Source organism: Chionomys nivalis, chromosome 7 (assembly GCF_950005125.1).
Source record: "Chionomys nivalis chromosome 7, mChiNiv1.1, whole genome shotgun sequence".
NCBI classification, from domain to species: domain Eukaryota; kingdom Metazoa; phylum Chordata; class Mammalia; order Rodentia; family Cricetidae; genus Chionomys; species Chionomys nivalis.
The window spans coordinates 289865-310036 of NC_080092.1; the positions used below are offsets into that span (position 1 = coordinate 289865).

A 20172-nucleotide genomic window follows, 5' to 3' on the forward strand; every position below is an offset into this window, starting at 1 on the left:
CCAATAAAAAACTAGAGCTAATGGGCCAAGCTGTTACAGTGTAAATGAACGGCAGACAGAAATTATTATAAAATATTCAGCTTTAATAAGGGGAGGACTTACAAAACCGAGGTTCCTGCGGAGAACAGGAAAGCAGAAGGGGAGGCAGGGAGCATGCCCCACAAACTTTATAAGTGAAAAATAACCTCAGGGGATCCCGCCCTTCAAGCAAGGTGATTGGCTGGGCTTCCCCTACATCTCCCCCTTTTGTCTAAATAAAACAGAGCCAAACCAAATACAACTACATACAATAGGAACAAATAATAAATATAAAATTACAAATAACAAACAATATTGAGCAAGAAACAGTTAACAAAAGTTTTGTTAAACATTCTATCTCAAGGAGTCTAAATAATGTAAAGAGTAACTACAATTATCTAATCTTCAACTCCGTCAAAGATCTGAGAAGGGAATTAATATTACTTAAGCAACCAGGAAGAACAAATGAGAAATTTCCAAAATGTGCAACAAATGACAGAGACAACTGACTACCTGGGCAATCACCCAAAGTCTCGTTTGCAATGTTGAGTCAACCAACTTTGGCTAAGGCCTAACATAACTGACATACCATTATTAAAGGCAAGAAACTTTTTAGAACTATCCTACCCTGTCTTGGAAAGATAAGACAATCCTGTTTCATCCACTTATGGATATTCTGTATCTTTGTCAGTAGTTGAGGTATGGGCTTTTCTTAACCCAAAGGCCAGTTCTGCCAAGAAGACAAGCTCCCAGTGGAGTGTCTTTGGTGCTCAACGTTCTCTCGGGAGTAGAGCGGTGTTGCCAGGAGTGATTGTGTCTCGTTGGCATGGAATTCTAGGTTAGATTAAAGGCCATTTTCTACAGCTCTTCGAAGAGGTTGAAGATTATACTATCTATACTAAATATAATCTCTATGTATCTAAAAAACCTGATTATCCTAAAACTAAATATGACAAACATATAATTCTCAATACCTATCTAACTTGAAGACTAAGAGAATAAACAACTGTGCAATATATGAAGACAATGATCTCCAACTGTAAACAATGTCATTACATAAATAATATCAGAGGTATAAATGTGCATTGCAATATGGTAAATATATCAATACAATATAGACAGAGGTATAAGCATACTCTTATACAATAGAGGTAGAAGCACTCACATTCAATATTCAATATATCAATATACAAGAATCAGTACCAATACAATTTTCTAAAAACAATAATTCACAAATCCCAATCATCCCATCAAACCAGTTAATCCCCCCTTTTTTTTAAAGTACCCCTAATCCCATAAAATATCTCCCCCATCCCTTCAACCCTATACCAACCACTAAATGATGTACCTAGACCTGAGGGCAAACTCTGTTGGGAGAGGGGACGTCATCCTCTAAGATTGCTTCCAGCTGACATGGGGGCGACGTTCTTCTTAGGGGGTCCTGTGAAAGCAAATGATGGTAAAATTCCCAGATTAACCTTTGGTCTGAGAAAATTGTAACTAGTCTTTGAGTGTTTCAAGGAGGTTCGGCCAGAGTGTTGTCAAAAATGTGCACCATTCGAAACTGTCTTGTGCAGATGGTACCAAAAAACAGGTCTAATTTTAGCGCTAAAGAAAAAAAATCATGACGTCATAATAACCAGGTTGAGTTGATGTTGTGGGGCCCCATCTTCATCCTGGAAACTTCAAAGATTACTGTAGGAAAATTTGTTGTTTGTTGCAGGAAATTTAAACATTAACTACAAAGACATATACAGACATGTAAAGAAAGACACAGATATGAGGAAGGGCAAAGCAAGTTTATCAAGTATATAATTATTCTTATCCAAACAGTGATTTAATTAATACAGTTTCTGTGTGGTTATTTCGGAGTTAGGCTAGCCGTGCAGCCGAGACGAACAAGCGGGCCTTCCTTCCAACATACAGTACCCTTAATTACTGTGTGAAAGCAAAGGGAGTGAAATGCAAGGTGTTTCTGTGCCCAGAGACAGAGCCAGCTAACAGGGTAGGGAAGGACAGGTGACACGTCCCTGTCAGAAGACAAATCCAGGGTCTTAAGCATGACAGGATACATACAGTACAGTTCTATTAGAATACATAAAACTATTTTAAAGATTTATCTTATTTTATTTATCTGTGTGTGTTTCTGTGTATGTGCCACAGGTATGTGAGTGCGCCATGGGCTAGAAGAGGGGACGGACTTCAGATTCCCAGGAATGGAATTCTAGGTGGTTGTGAGCAGCCCACTTTGAGTACTAAGAACTGAAACCAGTGTTTTGAAAGAGCATCAACTGTTCATAACTGCTGAGTCATCTCTAAAGCCCTCATAAGGGTATCTTTAAACACCTATAACGTTAGACATTGTTTTCTAATAAATAGAATAGTCTCTATGGAGATGTGTAGGACAGCACGCATCTACACTTTAGAACTTCCTATATGATCTGGTAGCTTCCATGGACTATTAGCCTTAGATCCTCTGAGGAACAGTGACAGGTGTCCACAGATGCCCTCTCTGAGCTGACATTCCAGATACAGGCAATAAACCACACTGTTAATTTTAGAATGTGTCTGGCAGTGCCACTGAACACTGAACTTAGGGCACTGACAAGCCACAGCTTGCAATCAGTTAATAACAAGACCCTAGTCCCCTGGTGTCTACCAGCTATGGCAACCAAGTATACAGTTTAGTTCAGATAACACTGTGTGCGTTTGGACATGTGTGTGTGCATACTTATGTATATGCATGTAGAGACCAGAAGATAACTTCAGCTGCCATTCTATTTAGTTGGATGGTTTTGGGGGTTTTTTTGTTTGATTGATTGATTGGGTTTGGTTTGGTTTGGTTTTTTGTGGCAGGGTTTCTCTGTTTAACAGTCCTAGTAGTCTTGGAACTCACTCTGTAGACCAGGCTGGCCTCAAATTCACAGAGATGACCTCCCTGGTGCTGGGATTAAAAGCATGCACCACCATACCCAGTTCTGCTGCCAATCTTTAGGCACCACCCACCTGAAAGAGGTTCTGTGAATTGCCTTAACTCAGTAAGTAGGCTAGACAGGCTGGCCAGAGAGTCCAGAATCTGCCTGTCTCTGCCTCCCCACCACTTCAGGCTGTTGTTGAACATAAGGTGCTAGAGATCACATAAAGAAACTCATTCTTACAAGGCAAGCCCTTCATTGCTAAGCCATCACCCCAAGCCGAGCATGCTTTCTTGTGAGACTTTCTCAATGAAGGAAGCTGACAACACAGATTTCCATTCTGTAACAGCTGCAGGACTGGCAATGTGGAGTTGCCAAGCATTGCAAATAAAGCAGGATGAGAGTTATCAGCCTTGGAGAGGAATGATCAGGAAGGCCTTGCTTAAATGGCAATATTTTGTCTGTCTGGTTAGCTTTGCAGTGATGGGTTTGGAACCCAGGACACCAAACCTAAGGAAATGCTAGACCACTGAGCTAAACCCCAGCCCCAAACGAGCAGTCTTTGAAAAATATATAGATGCTCGCTTAATGGCAAAGGCACTTGCTCTCAAACGTAATGAGCTGAGTACAATCCCCGGAGCCCACAGGCGGAAAGAGAGAGCTCTAGTTGTCCTCTGTCTCCACGTGTGCACTCATACACATGCACACAAGTAAATAAATCTGATTTTTACATTCTTACAAATATTTAGGCTTAAAAACACAAGACACAACAACCATCCACCATGAAACTACCCCACTCACCAAGAAAGGTGTGCAGACCCAGGTGAACGTGCCCACAGCCGCCAGGTACGCAGATTTCTTTAGCACCTTCAGCTCTTCTTGTCTGATGTCCATGACCTTGTCCTGGAAGGCCAGCTCCCAGGCATATAACTTAAGTACTTTGATCCCATTGAGAATCTCATTCATCAGCTTGATTCTGTTGTCTTTGCTCTTCATGTGTGCCACCTACAGGAAAAGAGATCAGCATCCTGGGCCCTAGGCACATCCACAATTGATGGAGGAGGGTCATCTTTTTATCTGTTGCTTTTATTGGTTAATTAATAAAAAAAAAACTGCTTGGCCTCTGATAGGGTAGAATTAAGATAGGCGGAGTAAACAGAACAGAATGCTGGGAGAAAGAAGCCGAGTCAGGCAGTCGCCATGATTCTCCCACCGGACACAGACGCAGGTTAAGATCTCCCTGGTAAGCCACCTCGTGGGGCTACACAGAATATTAGAAATGGGTTAGATCAAAATGTAAGAACTAGCCAATAAGAGGCTAAAACTAATGGGCCAGGCCGTGTTTAAAAGAATACAGTTTCCGTGTAATTATTTCGGATAAAGCTAGCCCGGTGGCGGGACATAGCCCCGCCACAGCCCCACACAACACACAATTAGACAGAGCTCCTCCCAGAGGTTGGGAGAGCTGGCCTTGGACTCCGTGAGCAACAAAGTCAGCTCCCAGACCACAGCAAAAGACTCGGCCATTGTAAAAGTTAAAACTTCTCCATATCAGGCTGAATTCAACTGAGAGACCAACTCAGAGTTGAGGGATGGAGATGAGACAAGGCTTCCAGGTATTCAGAGAAGAGGGGATGCCACCTTATGCTACTAACATACCAGGAGAGAATAAATTATTCCTCCCTTCCTTTTTCCTATCTTCCTCCCTCCTGTTCCTTCCCTTCTTTATTTCTCTCTTTTTCACAGGGCCTTTATAGCCCCCCTGGCCATGAACCCCTAGTCCTCCTGCCTCAGTTTCCCAGTGCTAGACAAACAAGAGCACACCACACCAGTTGGTTTCTTTCCTTGTAATTGATTCCAGCCACTCTCTGGTCATTAAACTACTGAAACATGCCAGGTCTGGCTGGCACTGGTCCTGATAAGCCATGACAAAGACATTTAGGTGTTAAATATTTTAAAACCACTCGACACATCAGCATGGCAGATGCTTTTCTAAGCATTTCAAAAACAGCCATGCCATGTTCAGTCAGGCTGGGTCACCCCTAAGTCACAGATGGGGGAACCATATACAACTAGACCTGACAACAAAGATAGGAGCCTCTCTGAAGGTGAGGCACTCATGGAAGTCTACTTATTCCAGGACAAAACCTGCTGACTGGCCTGCTGCATGAAGTCAGCCTACAAGGCTACCCTCCCATCATGGCCAACTTACCTGAAACCCCATAAGTATGGCCAAGGACAGCACACACCCAACAACAGGGGCACAGAAATGTGGGAAATTGAGAACATGGGATGTGAAGACCACAAGATCCACTCAGGAAGATCAACGGGCATGGAGTCAAATGATAAAAATCTTACCATCACAAATGTCCACTGGATTAAAAATACAAGATAAAACTAGTGTTTTATGGAATTCCTGAGTCTGCAGACAAGCAGGTTTCTGTTTCTGATGCCTTCTCTCTGGCTCTTTCTCTTCTGTTTGTTTTGTCCAATTCCAACCAGTTAGCTTTTATTTTATCTTTAGCTTTCATCATTATTATATTATATTATATTATATTATATTATATTATATTCCCTGAGAAGCCTGTTTGTTTTCTAATGAAAGACAGAAAGGGAATGGATCTAATGGGAGGTGAGATGGGAAGGAACTAGAAAGGGTAGAGGGAGGAGAAACTGAATCAGGATATATTATGTGAGGGGAAAAATATATTTTCAATAAAAGGAGAAAAAACAGAACTTTTAAAACTTAAGAAAAAGTACATAATTTCATACCAAGTCTAATTATACATAAAATTATATTGCATGTGGAAAGTTCCAGAGGTAAAGCCAGGCATGGCAGTGCAAGTCTATAATCTTCCAATTTGAGGCAGGAACACGGAAAGTGGGGCCAGTCTCGGTTTACAAAATAAAATCAAGACAAGGAAGGAGGGAGGGAGGGAGGGAGGGAGGGAGGGAGGGAGGGAGGGAGGGAGGGAGGGAGGGAGGGAGGGAGGGAGGGAGGGAGGGATCCACTTCAATGTGTTCACAGTGGCCAAGAAGGTAGGATGCAGGATTCCATTGCTTTTAACCTATAGACTTAAGTAGTTTAAAATTGTATAATAGAAAAGCACTTACTATGTTAAAACATTTTTAAAAAGTGTGTCTCATGCCGGGCAGTGGTGGCGCACGCCTTTAATCCCAGCACTCGGGAGGCAGAGGCAGGCGAATCTCTGGGAGTTCGAGGCCAGCCTGGTCTACAAGAGCTAGTTCCGGGACGGGCACCAAAGCTACAGAGAAACCCTGTCTTGAAAAACCAAAAGAAAAAAAAAGTGTGTCTCAAAATAAAAGTTAGTATTGTATATAATAAGTAACCAATATAAAAGATGGAGGGAGGGAGAGAGGAAGGGAGGAAGATAGACTCCCAGTCACTATGCTTGTCTCTGCTTGCCTGCTCAGATCAACTCTGGGGCACTGACCACGGCTGCCCTTTGGAAAACTTGCCAACTCCAAGGACAAGCCATTGTGGGAAGCAGTGTCCCTGTATCACGGAACCTGGAATAGATGAGGCTGACCATCAGGAAACTGGTCAACCTTCATCAGGAAAGACCCAGGCCAGGGCTCAGGGTGGGGCCTCATGGAGATGGACATCCTACCTGGTAGGTCTTGGTCTTCATGGCCATCACAGCATTGAAGGGTACCATGAATACCATCACAGCTACCCCAGCCAACACAGAAGGACCCAGGTTCTGAGGAAAGACAGGTAATAATTAGTCACTCGACACAGAAGAGAGCCCTGGTACTCACATTATCTATCGTGGACTACACAGTCCAGGCAGACCCCACCAACCAAATAGGGTTTTATTCCTTTTACCCAAAGACAGGGCATCAATCGTTTTCAGTTGGGGTCCTCCCAACCCTTTTATGAATATGCCGGTAAACTATCCCTTATCCAAAGCTCTTGAGAACCAGGTAAGCTATGCAAATTTAATCTCTGGAATCTTGGAAAAGCCTTAAGGTGCTGGCTAGTTAACCTCCAGCCTGGTGGAGTGCTAATCTGGATGGCTGGAAGAGTGGCTACCAGATTGGCTGGCATCTGACACTGTAAGACTTGGGTTTCAAAGGGGTTTCCTGCCACTCAGCTGGCACCAACAGTGTGGCTTGTGTGCCACCTCCCTTCTTCTAGGAAGCGAAGCATTTTGTACTTGCCAGGCAGAGAATACACAGATGAACTGCAGCATCTCATCTCCCCCAGCTTTACGCCTGTGACCTTGACTTGCTAGAGACTCAAACCTGTTGCTGTGTGCCCTTGCGCGGGTACCTTATCCTTGCTGAGTGTATGCATCTACATGGGTGAGAAAGTGTACACACACACACACACACACACACACACACAAATTGACTCTGGCGTCTTCCTCAGCAACTTTTCACTTCATTTCTCAAGACAGGGTGGTTTCATGAACCTGTAGCTCACTTCTTCCCAATCCTGGGATTATAGACATGTGCTGCTGAGCCCAGCTTTTTGCATGGGCAATAAGGATCCAAACTCAGGTCCTCATGTTTGCACAGCAGCCCTTTTATGGATTAAGCCATCTCCCTAGCGCCTCTGATGGTTTTTTATAATCATAAAAAATCAGCTCTGACTTTACTGTCCAACTAGGGCATTTTCAAGGCTGATAAAGGCTCTGGGGACCCTGACGCAGTACAGTACACACTTCATGACACTCCCAGCATAGGCTCACAGAACATTCTACAGTCAAATGCACTGATTTAAAAAAAAAATATATATATATATATATATATATATATATATGTTATAACCATTTGCATGTCTATTTGTACTTGTTGAGCAGGGTATGATACACAAGTGTGTGTGCATGGGGACTAGCATACACAGGTTGACTGCTCATAGGGAGGTGTGGAGATGCCCAAGGCCATAGAACCCAGAATAGAAGAGACAGCCTAGTTCCAGGGCAACCTCAGCAGCCACCTTCCTACATTGTGAGGTTGGTAGTCTGATGATGGGGGTGGGTCATCTTTTTATCTGTTGTTTCATTGGTTAAGTAATAAAGAAACTGCCTTGGCCCCTTTAATAGGACAGAAAATTAGGTAGGCGGAGTAGACAGAACAAAATGCTGGGAGAAAAAAGCCGAGTCAGGAGTCGCCATGATTCTCCCACTCCCGACAGACGCAGGTTAAGATCTTTCCTGGTAAGCCAGCTCGTGGTACTACACAGAATATTAAAAATGGGTTAGATCAATATGTAAGAGCTAGCCAATAAGAGGCTGGAGCTAATGGGCCAGGCAGTGATTAAAAGAATACAGTTTCCGTGTAATTATTTCAGGGCATAAGCTAGCCATGTGGGCGGCTGGGTGCTGGGGACGCAACCCCGCAGCTCACACATCTACAGTCTGAATAAAGAAGTCCTGTTGTGGTCTCGAGACAGCCTCCATCAGATCCTTCTTTATGACTCACAAGCCAACCATGGAGGCTTCTCAACCTTTCACGTGGATTACAGTTCCTAGGAAAGGGTGTACTCCACAGTATCCACTTGAAGATCTGTATTTAGCCATCTATGTTGTGTGTGTTGCTGGAGCCGCAGTGCAGGGCTTGCTCCCCAACAGCCAGGTCCTGGGTCTGCTGCTTTTCTTTCTCAGCTGCATCATCAAAGCATTTCGCTCACCACTCATCTCTATACAAACAGTGGGACCAGTGAGATGGCTCTGTGAGCACGGGAGCTCCCCACTGGGGAGATGGGGTCATGTGCTTGTCTGCAAGCATCTTGCCACCAAGTCTGATAACCCCGGTCCTGACTCTCACAAGTTGTCCCTGACCTTCACATGAGCTGTGACACACAAACACACACATAAATAAATGTAAATCTTTTAAGTTTAAATGTAAACTCCATTTAGCAGATGGAGCTGGACTGTTGTTGTTGCTGTTGCTTTGGTTTTGGTTTCTTTGGTGGGGGGTTGTTTGTTTTTGCTGGTGTGATCATGTATAACACCCACCAGAGACATGGAGACTCCAATGCCATCTGTCTAAAAGTACAGTGCCTAGGACAGTACACTGTGAGGTCAAAAATCTACCTCAGAAGATCATATCACATACACTCCTATGCTAAGGAGAAAAAGGGAGAGCTAGGGAGCTGGGTCAGTAGGTCACATGTTGTCCTACATGCACGTGGCCTGAGTTCAGATCCTCAGAATCCGTGTACACGCATCTGTAAACCCGGAGACCTACAGTGTGAGGGGAGGTCGAGCTGGGGGAAACCTGGAAGTCTGCAGGTCAGCCAGCCTGGCATACACAGTTAGGAACAACAAAGAGACCCAACATCCAAAGTTATCCTCCAACCTCAAGTGTCAGAGCAGGGTCCAGGAATGGATCCCTATTCTGAAAGCTTGTGAGAACAATCCAAAAAAACAAGACAAGAGTCTTGTGACCTCATTTTCCTGAAAACATGGAATTGTTATTGGAATGTGGTTTTTATTTTTAACTCCTCCCAGGTATAGTGGGTAGGAATGAGTTTAAGTCAGATTACTCTTTATTGCTTGCTGATGTTATTTAAATTATCATTTACATGCCTCTATGGAAAAACATGTTTTTGCCACACGTGGCTTGTTCTTGGTATTGTATACAGCTTGACTCATGAGAACTTTACTCATGTGCCCTATCTTAACCCTCAGAGTATATATTGTCGGGAGCTCTGAATAAAGTTGGCTACTGCATTAGGCCTCATTTATTGGTTCCATTCTCCCAGGTCCCACTGCTCCTAGAGCCGTGACACTCGAGCCACCGTGTGTCCACACTCACACATGTGAACGTGACATATGACTGCACTGGGAGGTGGTCCACCAAGGATGGGTTCAGAATCACCAGCTGGGAGTAAGGAGGGTGATTCCTTTGGCTGTAGATGGAGCTCAGTGGTGAAGCACTTGCCTAGTATACAAAGGGGCCCTAAGTTTCATCCTCAGTACGAAGAAGAAGAAAAAAACAAGAAAGAAAGAAAGGAAGGAAGGAAGGAAGGAAGGAAGGAAGGAAGGAAGGAAGGAAGGAAGGAAGGAAAGAAAGAAAGAAAGAAAGAAAGAAAGAAAGAAAGAAAGAAAGAAAGAAAGAAAGAAGAGAGAAAGAATTCATGGGGGAATGGACAGGGCACGTGCTGTTCTGAGAGCCTCCTGGCTCACCATCTTCTCAGTCTTGGATCTATCACATCTTTCTGCAACGGGGAGGACTCATGATTAAGGGTGGCCAGTCAGAAACTTCTCCTTCCCAGGCCACTGCCTTTGATTCGGGGATGGAAAGAGGACTGAGGACTGAGCTGGTTAATCACAGTGCCCTAGGAGAGACCCATGAAGGCAATGAATGCCATCTGCTATTGTCTATAAAGATGACACAAGGCCATTATGAATGAAACCAATTAAAGAAAGCAGGGCCAAGAAATAACAAGAGAGAAACCGAGCTCTCTAAACACAGCAGTTCTTCTGGACCCTAGGGTTCTCTGAATTGTTTCGGTATGAGTACTCCTCCCCTGCAATTCCTCTTGTCTGCTCAGGCTAAGATGGATTTCTATTCCTTACAAGGAAGAACTCTTGGTCAATATATGTAGGTTCTAATAAATAAGTTTGTTTCACATGAGGGGGTAGAGTGGGAGAAAGTTGGTGGGTTAACCATATAAAAGGTCATTAATTACATGTATTTCATGAAAAGACTAACATGATCATGGTGATGCATGTCTGTTAACTCAGCACTGTGAAGGCAGAGGCGGGAGGATCTCTGCGAGTTTGCTGACAACTTGATAGGCATATCAAGTTCTAGGGCAGCATGGACTATATACCAAGACCCTGTCTCAAAAGGAAAAACAACAGCCAGGCGGTAGTAGTGCACACCTTCAATCCCAGCACTCAGGAGGCAGAGGCAGGTGGATCTCTGTGAGTTTGAGGCCAACCAGGTCAACAGAACAAATTCTAGGACAGGCTCCAAAGCAACACAGAGAAACCCTGTCTCAAGAAAACTGGGAGGGAGAAAGGGAGGGAGGGAGGGAGGGAGGGAGGGAGGGAGGGAGGGAGGGAGGGAGGGAGGGAGGGAGGGAGGGAGGGAGGGAGGGAAGAAGGAAAGACCAAACTAGTTGTGGCAGTATCCATCTGTCATTCCAATGCTGGGCAGGCAAAGCAGAAACAAGGCTGGAGTTCATCGACCAGCTACCCCAGCTAGTCAGTGAGCTCCAGCCTCAGCAAGAGACACTCTCTCAAAGAATAAAGTGGAGAGAGATTGGGGAGGACACCTGAGGTCTACTTCTGAACCGTGTGTGTGTGTGTGTGTGTGTGTGTGTGTGTGCGCGCGCGCGCGCGCGCGCACACACACACACATGAGAGAGACTGACAGAGAGAGAGAGAAAGAGAGAGAGAGAGAGAGAGAGAAATGGCAATGCATATCTATCAAGTAATCGAAAGTAACCTGGATGACTCAAGGAAAGAATAAAATAACCAGGAACTGGCCAATGACAGAAAATAAAATGTAAATGACAGCAAGAAATGTTCTTTCCCATCCATACCGTCTGTCAGTGCCTAGACAAGGCCAGCCCTCCCTGCACAAAGAAACCAAGAGCAAACACATACCAGCCATAGGAGCCAGAGGGCTAGGATGACTTGCAGAGGGGCTGACCAGACCATGTTAATGTATGTGGCCAAATCCATGAAGCGCTGGGCATCCACGGACATGAGGTTGACAATCTCCCCAACCGTAGAAGACTTTCTAGCTGAATTGGTGATCACAAGGGCCTGTGGAATACAGAAGAGGGCAAGAACTGAGCCTCCAGGTGAAGGCAAAGAGTTGTATACTGTCCCCAGGCCCTGGACAAGACTCTGGACAGTGAAAACTGCTGATCTTTCTCCTCCCCATCCTGAGTACTTTCTAAACCAAGGCCTTGCACATTTCAGGATGCAGGCCTGTCACCTGAGGGGGAACCCTGTTGTTTCTTCATCAGCAGGTCTGTGGTAGGCTAGGAATCTGGATTTCTAAGAAGTTCAAAGGTCATGACCATGCTGCTGGCCCCAAATTCCAACACAAGGTTCTCGGCCTTAGCACTCTGACATTGGGAACTAGACAATGCTGTTAGGCCAGTCTGCATACTGACTGCAAGGCAGTCTCTGGCCTCTACACAGAAAATTGTTGTGGTACCTAAAGTGTCTTGAGGTGTCAGCCGCAAGCTGCTCTAGAAGAGAAATCCATCCAGGACACTTGTTCTCAAGCATGGTTGTACACAATCATGTGGGGAGACTTAAAAAATACACCTGTGCCACTCAGCACAACAAACTGGACTTCAAGGTCCCACCGGTCTGGGCTGCAGCCTATGCACCAGGACTCAAGCTCACAGGCCAGTGTAATGGGGCGGGAAACCCTAGGAAAGCCGCCACTCTTGCCAGCCTGTGAGCCAGGTGGCGCTGCTGCCCCAGAGGCCAAGGTACAAGTGGCTGAAAGATCACTGAGTCCCTTGAAGTTACCTGTTTTCTAATGAGAAAAAGAAAGGATATGATCTGGGTAAACGGAGAGGATCTAGCAGAAACTGGAGGAGGAGAAACTTTGATCAGAACATATTGTATGAAAAAAAATCTATTTTCAATAAAAATTTAAATTATGGGGAAAAACCAAACAACAACAACCAAAAAAAAAAAAAAAAAAAAAAAAGTGGAGTTGGGGCTCTGGCTCTGGGATAGTCCCTGCCAATCATGTGTACCTCCAGCATGGCAAAATAAAAATATTTAAAGCTTGTTCTCCTCTGTCCAAGAATCACACTACCTCTTTGGTCCAAATCTAGGATGAGAGTGACGGCAAACCCAAGAATAAACTAAAGATTTAACATTCATTGCTTTTCTTTAAAAAAAAAAAAGAATTAAAATTAAAAAAACTGCACGATATTTAAGTATGTGTATACAGGCTTAAGCAGTCATGGTGCACATGTGGAGGTCAGATGTTGTCCTAGACTTACAGATTGTTTGAGACATTACTGTACCCAAGCTATCTTGCTCAGGAGCTTCTAGGGGTTCTCCTGTCCCCACCTCCTATCTCACTGCTGGTTATATAGACGTGTTCTGTCATGCCAACTTTACATGGTTCTGGAAATCCAAACCCACATCATCAGGCTTTCACTTTACCTAGTGAGCCTCCTCAGCCCCTGAACTTAGATCTCCACCCATGACTTCATCAGAGATAGCCAAACCATCTAAGAAACCCAGCTACCCACAGGCAGCATGTGGGTTCACCGACATCCCACACATCAGCCACTGAGAACCACTTTGCTAATGGACAAAGCTTGGCGGTGGCTACCCTTGGCCCCATGTTCCCCATCATTTCTTTGCTGAGGATGCTGGGCTGGAAATCTCCACACAGGTCCTGGGGAGTCCCAGCTCAGCCATCCTGATTCTAAGGTCACAGGATTGGGTGTGGGTGCCTGGCCTACCTTGCGGTAGACAGCGCCCACCACAGCTGTCTTGATGCGCATGCCGCTGATGAAGCAGATGTGAAAGTACTGGTGCAGAACCAACGTCTGTAGACAGGAGCTGACGAACAGCAGAGCTGTGTAGAAGTAGCCCTGCCAGTCGGGGGCCTCCCTGTCATTCACAAAGTTGATAATCAATCTGTTGAGAGAAGAGAGTGTGATACATACATCAAAGTGAATTACTTCCAAGTCACCACAGTGATTTCCACCTGAGCCACAGGAAGTCAGACAACACTTTACCTCACAAGGGTGTTATGACTGCCTTAGGATCACCATACTGATAGATCTGTCTCCCCACCAGCAAGTCACCCAAAGGTAGTCAAATACTGGGACCAAGGTGAGCAAGAGAAAGATAACAGAGGCCCCCTTGCTGTCTTCTTGGTTTCCAGTTTGCAGAGGCTCATGAAACCTGCCTGCACATCCTTGTTCTAGACAACCCTACATTCTCCCAACTTTAGGCTCAGGAGGCTTCTGTGGCTTGTAGGTGGCTACAACTCAGATGGCAGCTAAATGAAACTAGGGCAGGGGAAGGTAGTAGGCGACAAGTTTGTTACTGCACATGGCAGGACCACCCAGGTATTTAAGAGGAACCAAGCAGTCAGACAAGAGTTCTTACTTCAAGATCTCGGGGCCAGCAAACATCATCAGATCATGAAGGGCCTTGAACAGGAAGCTCATGAGAAAGTAGGGCCCAAAGGTCTTGTATAACACCTTGAACAGAGAGGGCTCCTTGTCCTGCTGGGGGGACTTGACAATCAGCGCCTCAACCTCCTCATTCACATCCAACTGGGAACTTCCCTTGGGCTTGCTGGGATCTTTGGGAGATGCATACACAATCTGCACAGGCTGCCTATAACACAAAGAAGGTAAAACAATTATTGGGTCCAGCAGAGAGGCAACCCACAGTCAAGAGAGTAAAGAGCAGAACCCAAGAGAAGTCACCATAGAGAGGCATCTTAATGCAAGAGGTGTGACCCTGGACTCAGGAGGCCCGAGTCCTGCCTGGCCCATCAGCTGGCTGGCTGCAGCTGCAGACACACTAAAGCTCACTTCCTCTTTTGCAAAACAAGGCTCATAGTAAGCCAGGCATGGCAGTGCATGACCGTAGCCCCAGTGCTGGGGAAGCTGAGACAGAGGATTACAAGTTTGAGGGGAAAAAAAAAAAAAGAAAAGAGCAATATAGTGAGTGAGGCTCTATCCAAATAAATTAAAAGTTCTGCCTATCTCATGGGGTGGGTGTGCAAACTGAATAAGTGGACTGCCTTGGCCTGTTGATAGGGCAGAACTTAGGTAGGCGGACGGAACTGAATTCCGTGAGGAAGAAAGCAGAGTCAGTCAGAGAGACGCCATGGATCTGCTGCCAGAGTAAGACATGGGCCAAAACTTAGCCAGTAAGCCACTGCCACGTGGCGATACACAGATTAATAGAAATGGGTTAAACTAAGATGTAAGAGTTAGCCAATAGGAAGTTAGAGCTAATGGACCAAGCAGTGTTTTAATTAAGATAGTTTCTGTGTGATTATTTCAGTTCTGGGCAGCCAGGACAAACAAGCAGCCCTCTTCTCCTACAGTGAATCAGTTCTAAACCTGTAATGGGAACTCAAGAGACCCAGATGAGTTTTTAAAAAAAAAAAAAAAAAATCATCCTTAAAGAGAATAATAAAGCTGAGCCTCATACTACTCAATTCAAACTGTGATGTCAAGACAGACACAAGGAAGTTACAGAGGACCAGTGTAGTTGAACTAAAGGTTCAAAATTAAAGATTCAGAAGCAGACTTTTAATCCCAGCACTAAGGAGGCAGAAGCAGACAGATCTCTGTGAGTTGAAGACCAGCCTAGTCTACAGAGTAAGTTCCAGGACAGCCAAGGCTACAGAGAGAAACCCTATCTAGAAAAACCAAGAAGAAGAAAGAAATCCAGAAACAAGTGATTTTTGTCAAGCCCATTCATTGGCAATAAAAGAGTCTTTTCAAAAACTGGTGATGGGCCAGGCAAGATGGGTCATGCCTGCAATCTTAGCACTTGGGAAGTGAGGCAGGAGGTCTATCAAGAGTAGAAAGACAACCCAGGCCACACAGTAAGTACCTCTCTCAAAACAAACAAACGTGGTAGGAAACTAGACAGCCACATGCAGAGAATAAGCTTAACTATGACCTCACATTATGTACAGAAATTAAAGATTTTTTCATTTATGTGCATATGCATTTGTCTACATGAGTTTATGTACACCATGTGAGTGCAGGTATCTGTGGAAGCTAGAAATGGGTGTTGGATCCCTAGGAACCAGAGTTACAGGTTTATCTGAATCTTGGGAACCCAATCTTGGTCCTCTATAAGAGCACTATGAGCCATCTCTCCAGCCCCACAGAAATGTACTTAGAATGGATCCAACTTCTACACTCAGAAGCTAAGAACTACAAATCCTGTTGTGCATGGTTTAGACACACAGTCCCAGAATTTGGCAGATGGAGGTAGGAGACTCTTGAAGTTCAAGGTCATCCTCAGATACATAAGAAAGAAAATACAAGCCTAGGTATGTTTATATGTCAAAATTTTATCTCAAAAGTAAAACAAAATAAGACAACACCACCTCCAGCACCACAAAATAAACCACCACGGCTATACAAGCTTTCAAGCAGCCTTGTTTCATAAATCTAAGTCCTCAGATGGTCACAATGACTCAGCACAGTGACCATCCTCCTGAGTGGTTCTGTAGTTCTGCCCTGTCCTACATAGGCCAGTCCTAAATGAAGAAGACAAATACCCGGCAGGATCCACACATGTGAAATGCCAGTCTGAAGTCACCTAAGTAGACTCTTCCCTCTATCTGCAGACACAGTCTATACAGACTGTGTTCTTACACATTTAAACACACAGTGTCCCCTCTTATTCATGGATACTATAGCCTATGTTTTCTTACAAATACCTCTGATAAAAGTTTAACCTACAAGTTAACTAAAAATTAAAAAAAAAGAGACATTTACAATAAAAATGACACGATATCAGCATATTTTGTTACTCTCAAAGCATCTTTTATTCTGTCCTCATCCTTCTTGTGATACTAAGAGATGACAGATGAAGTGAGGCAAATGGCAGGCTCTCTGATGCAGCTTTAGGTTGCTACCTAAGGATCACTCGCCTATAAGCACCACCAATCTATACTGGCAGGTGGGTAGTGTGTACAGTGTGGACACAATAGACAAAAGAACAATTCATACCCGGGGTGACAGAATATGACAGAACAAGAATAGTGCATAATTTAAACCTTAAAATGGAATTTTAGATGTGATATTTTCAGATCATGTTTAATCACAGGTATCTAAAACTATAGGTATGGGAAGATCATATCTCAGTCTTTTAAACCATCACCTGTTAGAGTAATTAATAGCTACTTCATTTTGTTTTACACTACCTATTTTCAGATAAGCCATTCTTTATAAATTTCTCTCTGGTAAAGATACTCTGTTCCCCTTTGCCTGGTGCTGTGACTTCTAAACCAGCAGCAACAACAAAAACCTTATGATGGCTGACATATGAGGTATTACAGTCAATTACAGGAGAAAGGTTTGGTCCCCAAACCTCCTAAAAGAATGTTTTTCATTTGTCAGAACATGGAATAGCAGTGGTCTTTAAATAAGATCAAAGGGCAGGGGTAAAGACTTGCTCATCTGTTCTAAAATTTAAAAAAAAAAAAAAAATCTCACTTCCCTGAAAATAATGTGTTCACCTAAAGAAGTAGAAACTGACTCAGGAGACTAGAGAAGTGGTAATCCAGGGGATATTCCAATTGAGAGAAAGGTAAATACTCCCTTTTAAATGACAAGGATGGTCATCAAGCCTAGATGTGGAACTCAATCCCTCTCTATAAGAGCTCTTTGAGCCATGAGTTCCTAAAGACAGAGCTTGGAGACTGACAGTTCTTCCATCTCCTCAAGATGTCCTGAATAAACCTAAAGCCCTATGAGTTGCCCAGCATGGATGTCGGGAACCAAACTAGAATCCTTTGGAAGAGCATCAGGTACTTTCACCGCGCCATCTCTCCAGACCGATTTTCCTAATGAGATACACTGGACATTGCTGGCACACCCTCCATTTAGGTATCGAATACTGGAGGGATGAGGACCTGTCTGTCCACTTTCCACTTAGCATAAGAGCTTTGCGCTTCCTCCCTCTGCTTTGAGCAGTGATTCTAACTTCTACTTACATTCTAATGGGTGTTTGGGTTTGATTCTATTTCAGGCTATCACAAACACGGCAGCTACAAGTCTATACAAGCCTTATGAGAACCTAAATTTCCAGTTCTGTTGGGCATCTGCCTAGGGATAGAATGACAACAGGTAAGTGACTACATTTAATTCAAAAACAAAACAAAACATCACACAAGCTCTTTTCCACAGCCACTGAATCATTTGATAGTCATGCCAACAGGAAACATGATCCAAAACAGCCTCACATAAGGGGAGCACAGGCCGAGGAGAACACAAAGTATTATCACAAACCAGGGAAGCACTGGACCAGAAACAAAGACAGGAGCAGGAGGCAGGGCAGACCAGATTTCCATAGGAGTCACTTAGGGCCAAGAAACCAAGGCAGACTTCCCAACCCACACTTTTCTCACCACTTCCCTGGACAAGCAGAACTCCCCGCTTACTCCCATCTCAGCTTACACCTTTTCTCTGGATAAGTGGCCCTGCCAAGTTCTGGCCCAATAAGACTTGTCCCCTACCTCTCCCTATCCACAGGTGTGTAATATGCTCACACCTCAGGGAAAAAGAACAATGAGCATCCCTGAAGGTCAGAGTCTTCATGGAGTCAGTCTTTGGGGGGCAGCTTTCAAGCCTAGTGAGCCAGTTCCTGTCACACCCTCTCCAGCAAAACAGAAGGGTCCAGGCCAAATCTGCCCCAGATGAGTAAACACAATGTCTAGAAAAGTTGCCCAGAGTTGATCCAGCACTGAGGCATGGCCCATCAGATGACATTTATCTCATGAGCAGCTAAGAAAACCCTGAGAAGAAAATGGAGGCTCAGAGCCAGTGAGATGGCTCAGTGGCACCGCTGTCCAGCCTGACAACCTGATTCGATCCCCAGGACCCACATGGGAGAGGGTGAGAACCAGTGCCCATAAGTTGTCCTTTGACCTGCATGCTATGGCAAATGCACACCCACACATGTACACATGAATAAATAAATAGAAATATAATTTAAAAATTCAATCCAGCAAGAACATTCAAGAAAGATTTTCAGACACCAAGTAAGGAGGGCAGAACATACACAGCTGAGGGCTGTGAGCAGCAGAACCAATTCCAGCCTGGCAGATGGTCTCCTCTCTCCTGGGAAGCTGACCAATCAGTGACGTCAAGATGTAACTTACAAACAACACAGTAGAGAGTTGCTGGGAGCTCCCTTTGATGTTAAACACTTCCACTCCACCCCATGTCATGAATGAGAAACTGTAGTCTAGGAAGGAGAGTTTCCACAGAACCAAGAACTTAAGAGATTCAGGCCAAGATGGCTAAAGGAAGGTAACAGATCAGCCTAAGCCACACCTGTCTTGCCTGAGAGAACACAGAGACGTGACACTCACTTCCTTGACTTAGCACATTCCTTCTTCCAGTTATTTATCAGCACAGGGACGACTTCTTCTGACGTGTCCTCCTTATTCAGTGACCAGAGGTCACTGCTCTCCAGGGGCTGGCGGTAGCCCTGCACCATCATCCTAGGAGCAAGGCACAAAGGGAGACACAATGAGCAATGAGAGTGCTGTGGGGCTCCCCTCACACACCTGCTATCACTGTCCAGCCATGACTGGGGAAACCTCAGGATGAGCGGATATGAAGGCCTATTAACTAATTATGGCTAAGTCTACTAGGTCTTTTAGGGAAATGGGCCCATCTTGACAGACAGGAGAACAGTGCGTTTAGAAAGAAGTACCTGGGTGTTTCTAATTATTGTTCTGCACTGGAAATTTTATTTCTAATTATTTTATTTGCAAACAGGGCCTCATGTAGTCCAGACTGGCCCCAAGTTCTCTATATAACCAAAGATGACCTTGAACTTGCTTTACCTGCTTCCTATGAAAATATCGGGCAATTCTAGGTGTTTTCTTGTTGTTGATCATGTATTTTTTATGTATTTCCTGTGATGTGCATATGTGACTTTACTGTAAGCTAGGGGACAATAACAACAACAGCAGTCACCACTCTGTATCTGTGGGTTTGAAAAGCTTTGTTTCGTGTAATTCCTTAAGCAGAACAGCATGTCAGTTATTTAGACTGCATTAGGGGTCATGCAGCATCTAGAGATAATTCAGAATACAAAGCAGCTGTGGTTAAATGCACATTACTCTGCTTTATATGGAGGGCTGAGCATTGATCAGAGAGTGTAGTATCTGCATGCTTTTCTGGAACCAAGCCTGCTGGATACCACATTAAATAGTTACAAAACCCTTCAACCCAAAGGCAAGCCTCATAGCCCATGTAATTATCACACTGGAGTTCATAAAACTGGAGGCTAGTTGGTGACCTTGCAGACAGTACGGGAGGGAACAACAGGGAGCTAGGCTGCGTAGAAGCATTTATTCACCCACTGCACACCAACCCCATCAGGAGGCCTAGCCTTACCCTGTAATCCACCAGAAAGTGATCCTGGAAAGGAAAGAGGCACTGGATTCTGGGCACGGATTCTAGGAGACAGAAAGCACAGGAGGATAAGAGAAATCCAAACTTAACTTTCCAGACCTGGGAAAGTTAGGTGGTGCTGACCATCCT

The 20172-nt window shown here is 44.5% G+C and overlaps 1 protein-coding gene across 2 annotated transcripts in view; it reads right to left on the bottom strand.

The window, feature by feature from the left end:
- The window catches only part of Abcc1 (ATP binding cassette subfamily C member 1), a 167264-nt gene that overhangs the window by 65073 nt on the left and 82019 nt on the right, over positions 1 to 20172 (bottom strand). The window contains exons 6-12 of one of the 2 annotated variants that reach the window (XM_057774072.1): positions 20026 to 20087; positions 18990 to 19121; positions 14021 to 14254; positions 13366 to 13543; positions 11525 to 11686; positions 6566 to 6658; positions 3735 to 3938 (exon numbers count right to left, since the gene is read on the bottom strand). In XM_057774072.1, the coding sequence (XP_057630055.1) occupies positions 3735 to 3938; positions 6566 to 6658; positions 11525 to 11686; positions 13366 to 13543; positions 14021 to 14254; positions 18990 to 19121; positions 20026 to 20087 (1065 nt within the window). The remainder of the gene's footprint in view (positions 1 to 3734; positions 3939 to 6565; positions 6659 to 11524; positions 11687 to 13365; positions 13544 to 14020; positions 14255 to 18989; positions 19122 to 20025; positions 20088 to 20172) is intronic. The other variant, XM_057774073.1, reaches the window with a different exon arrangement.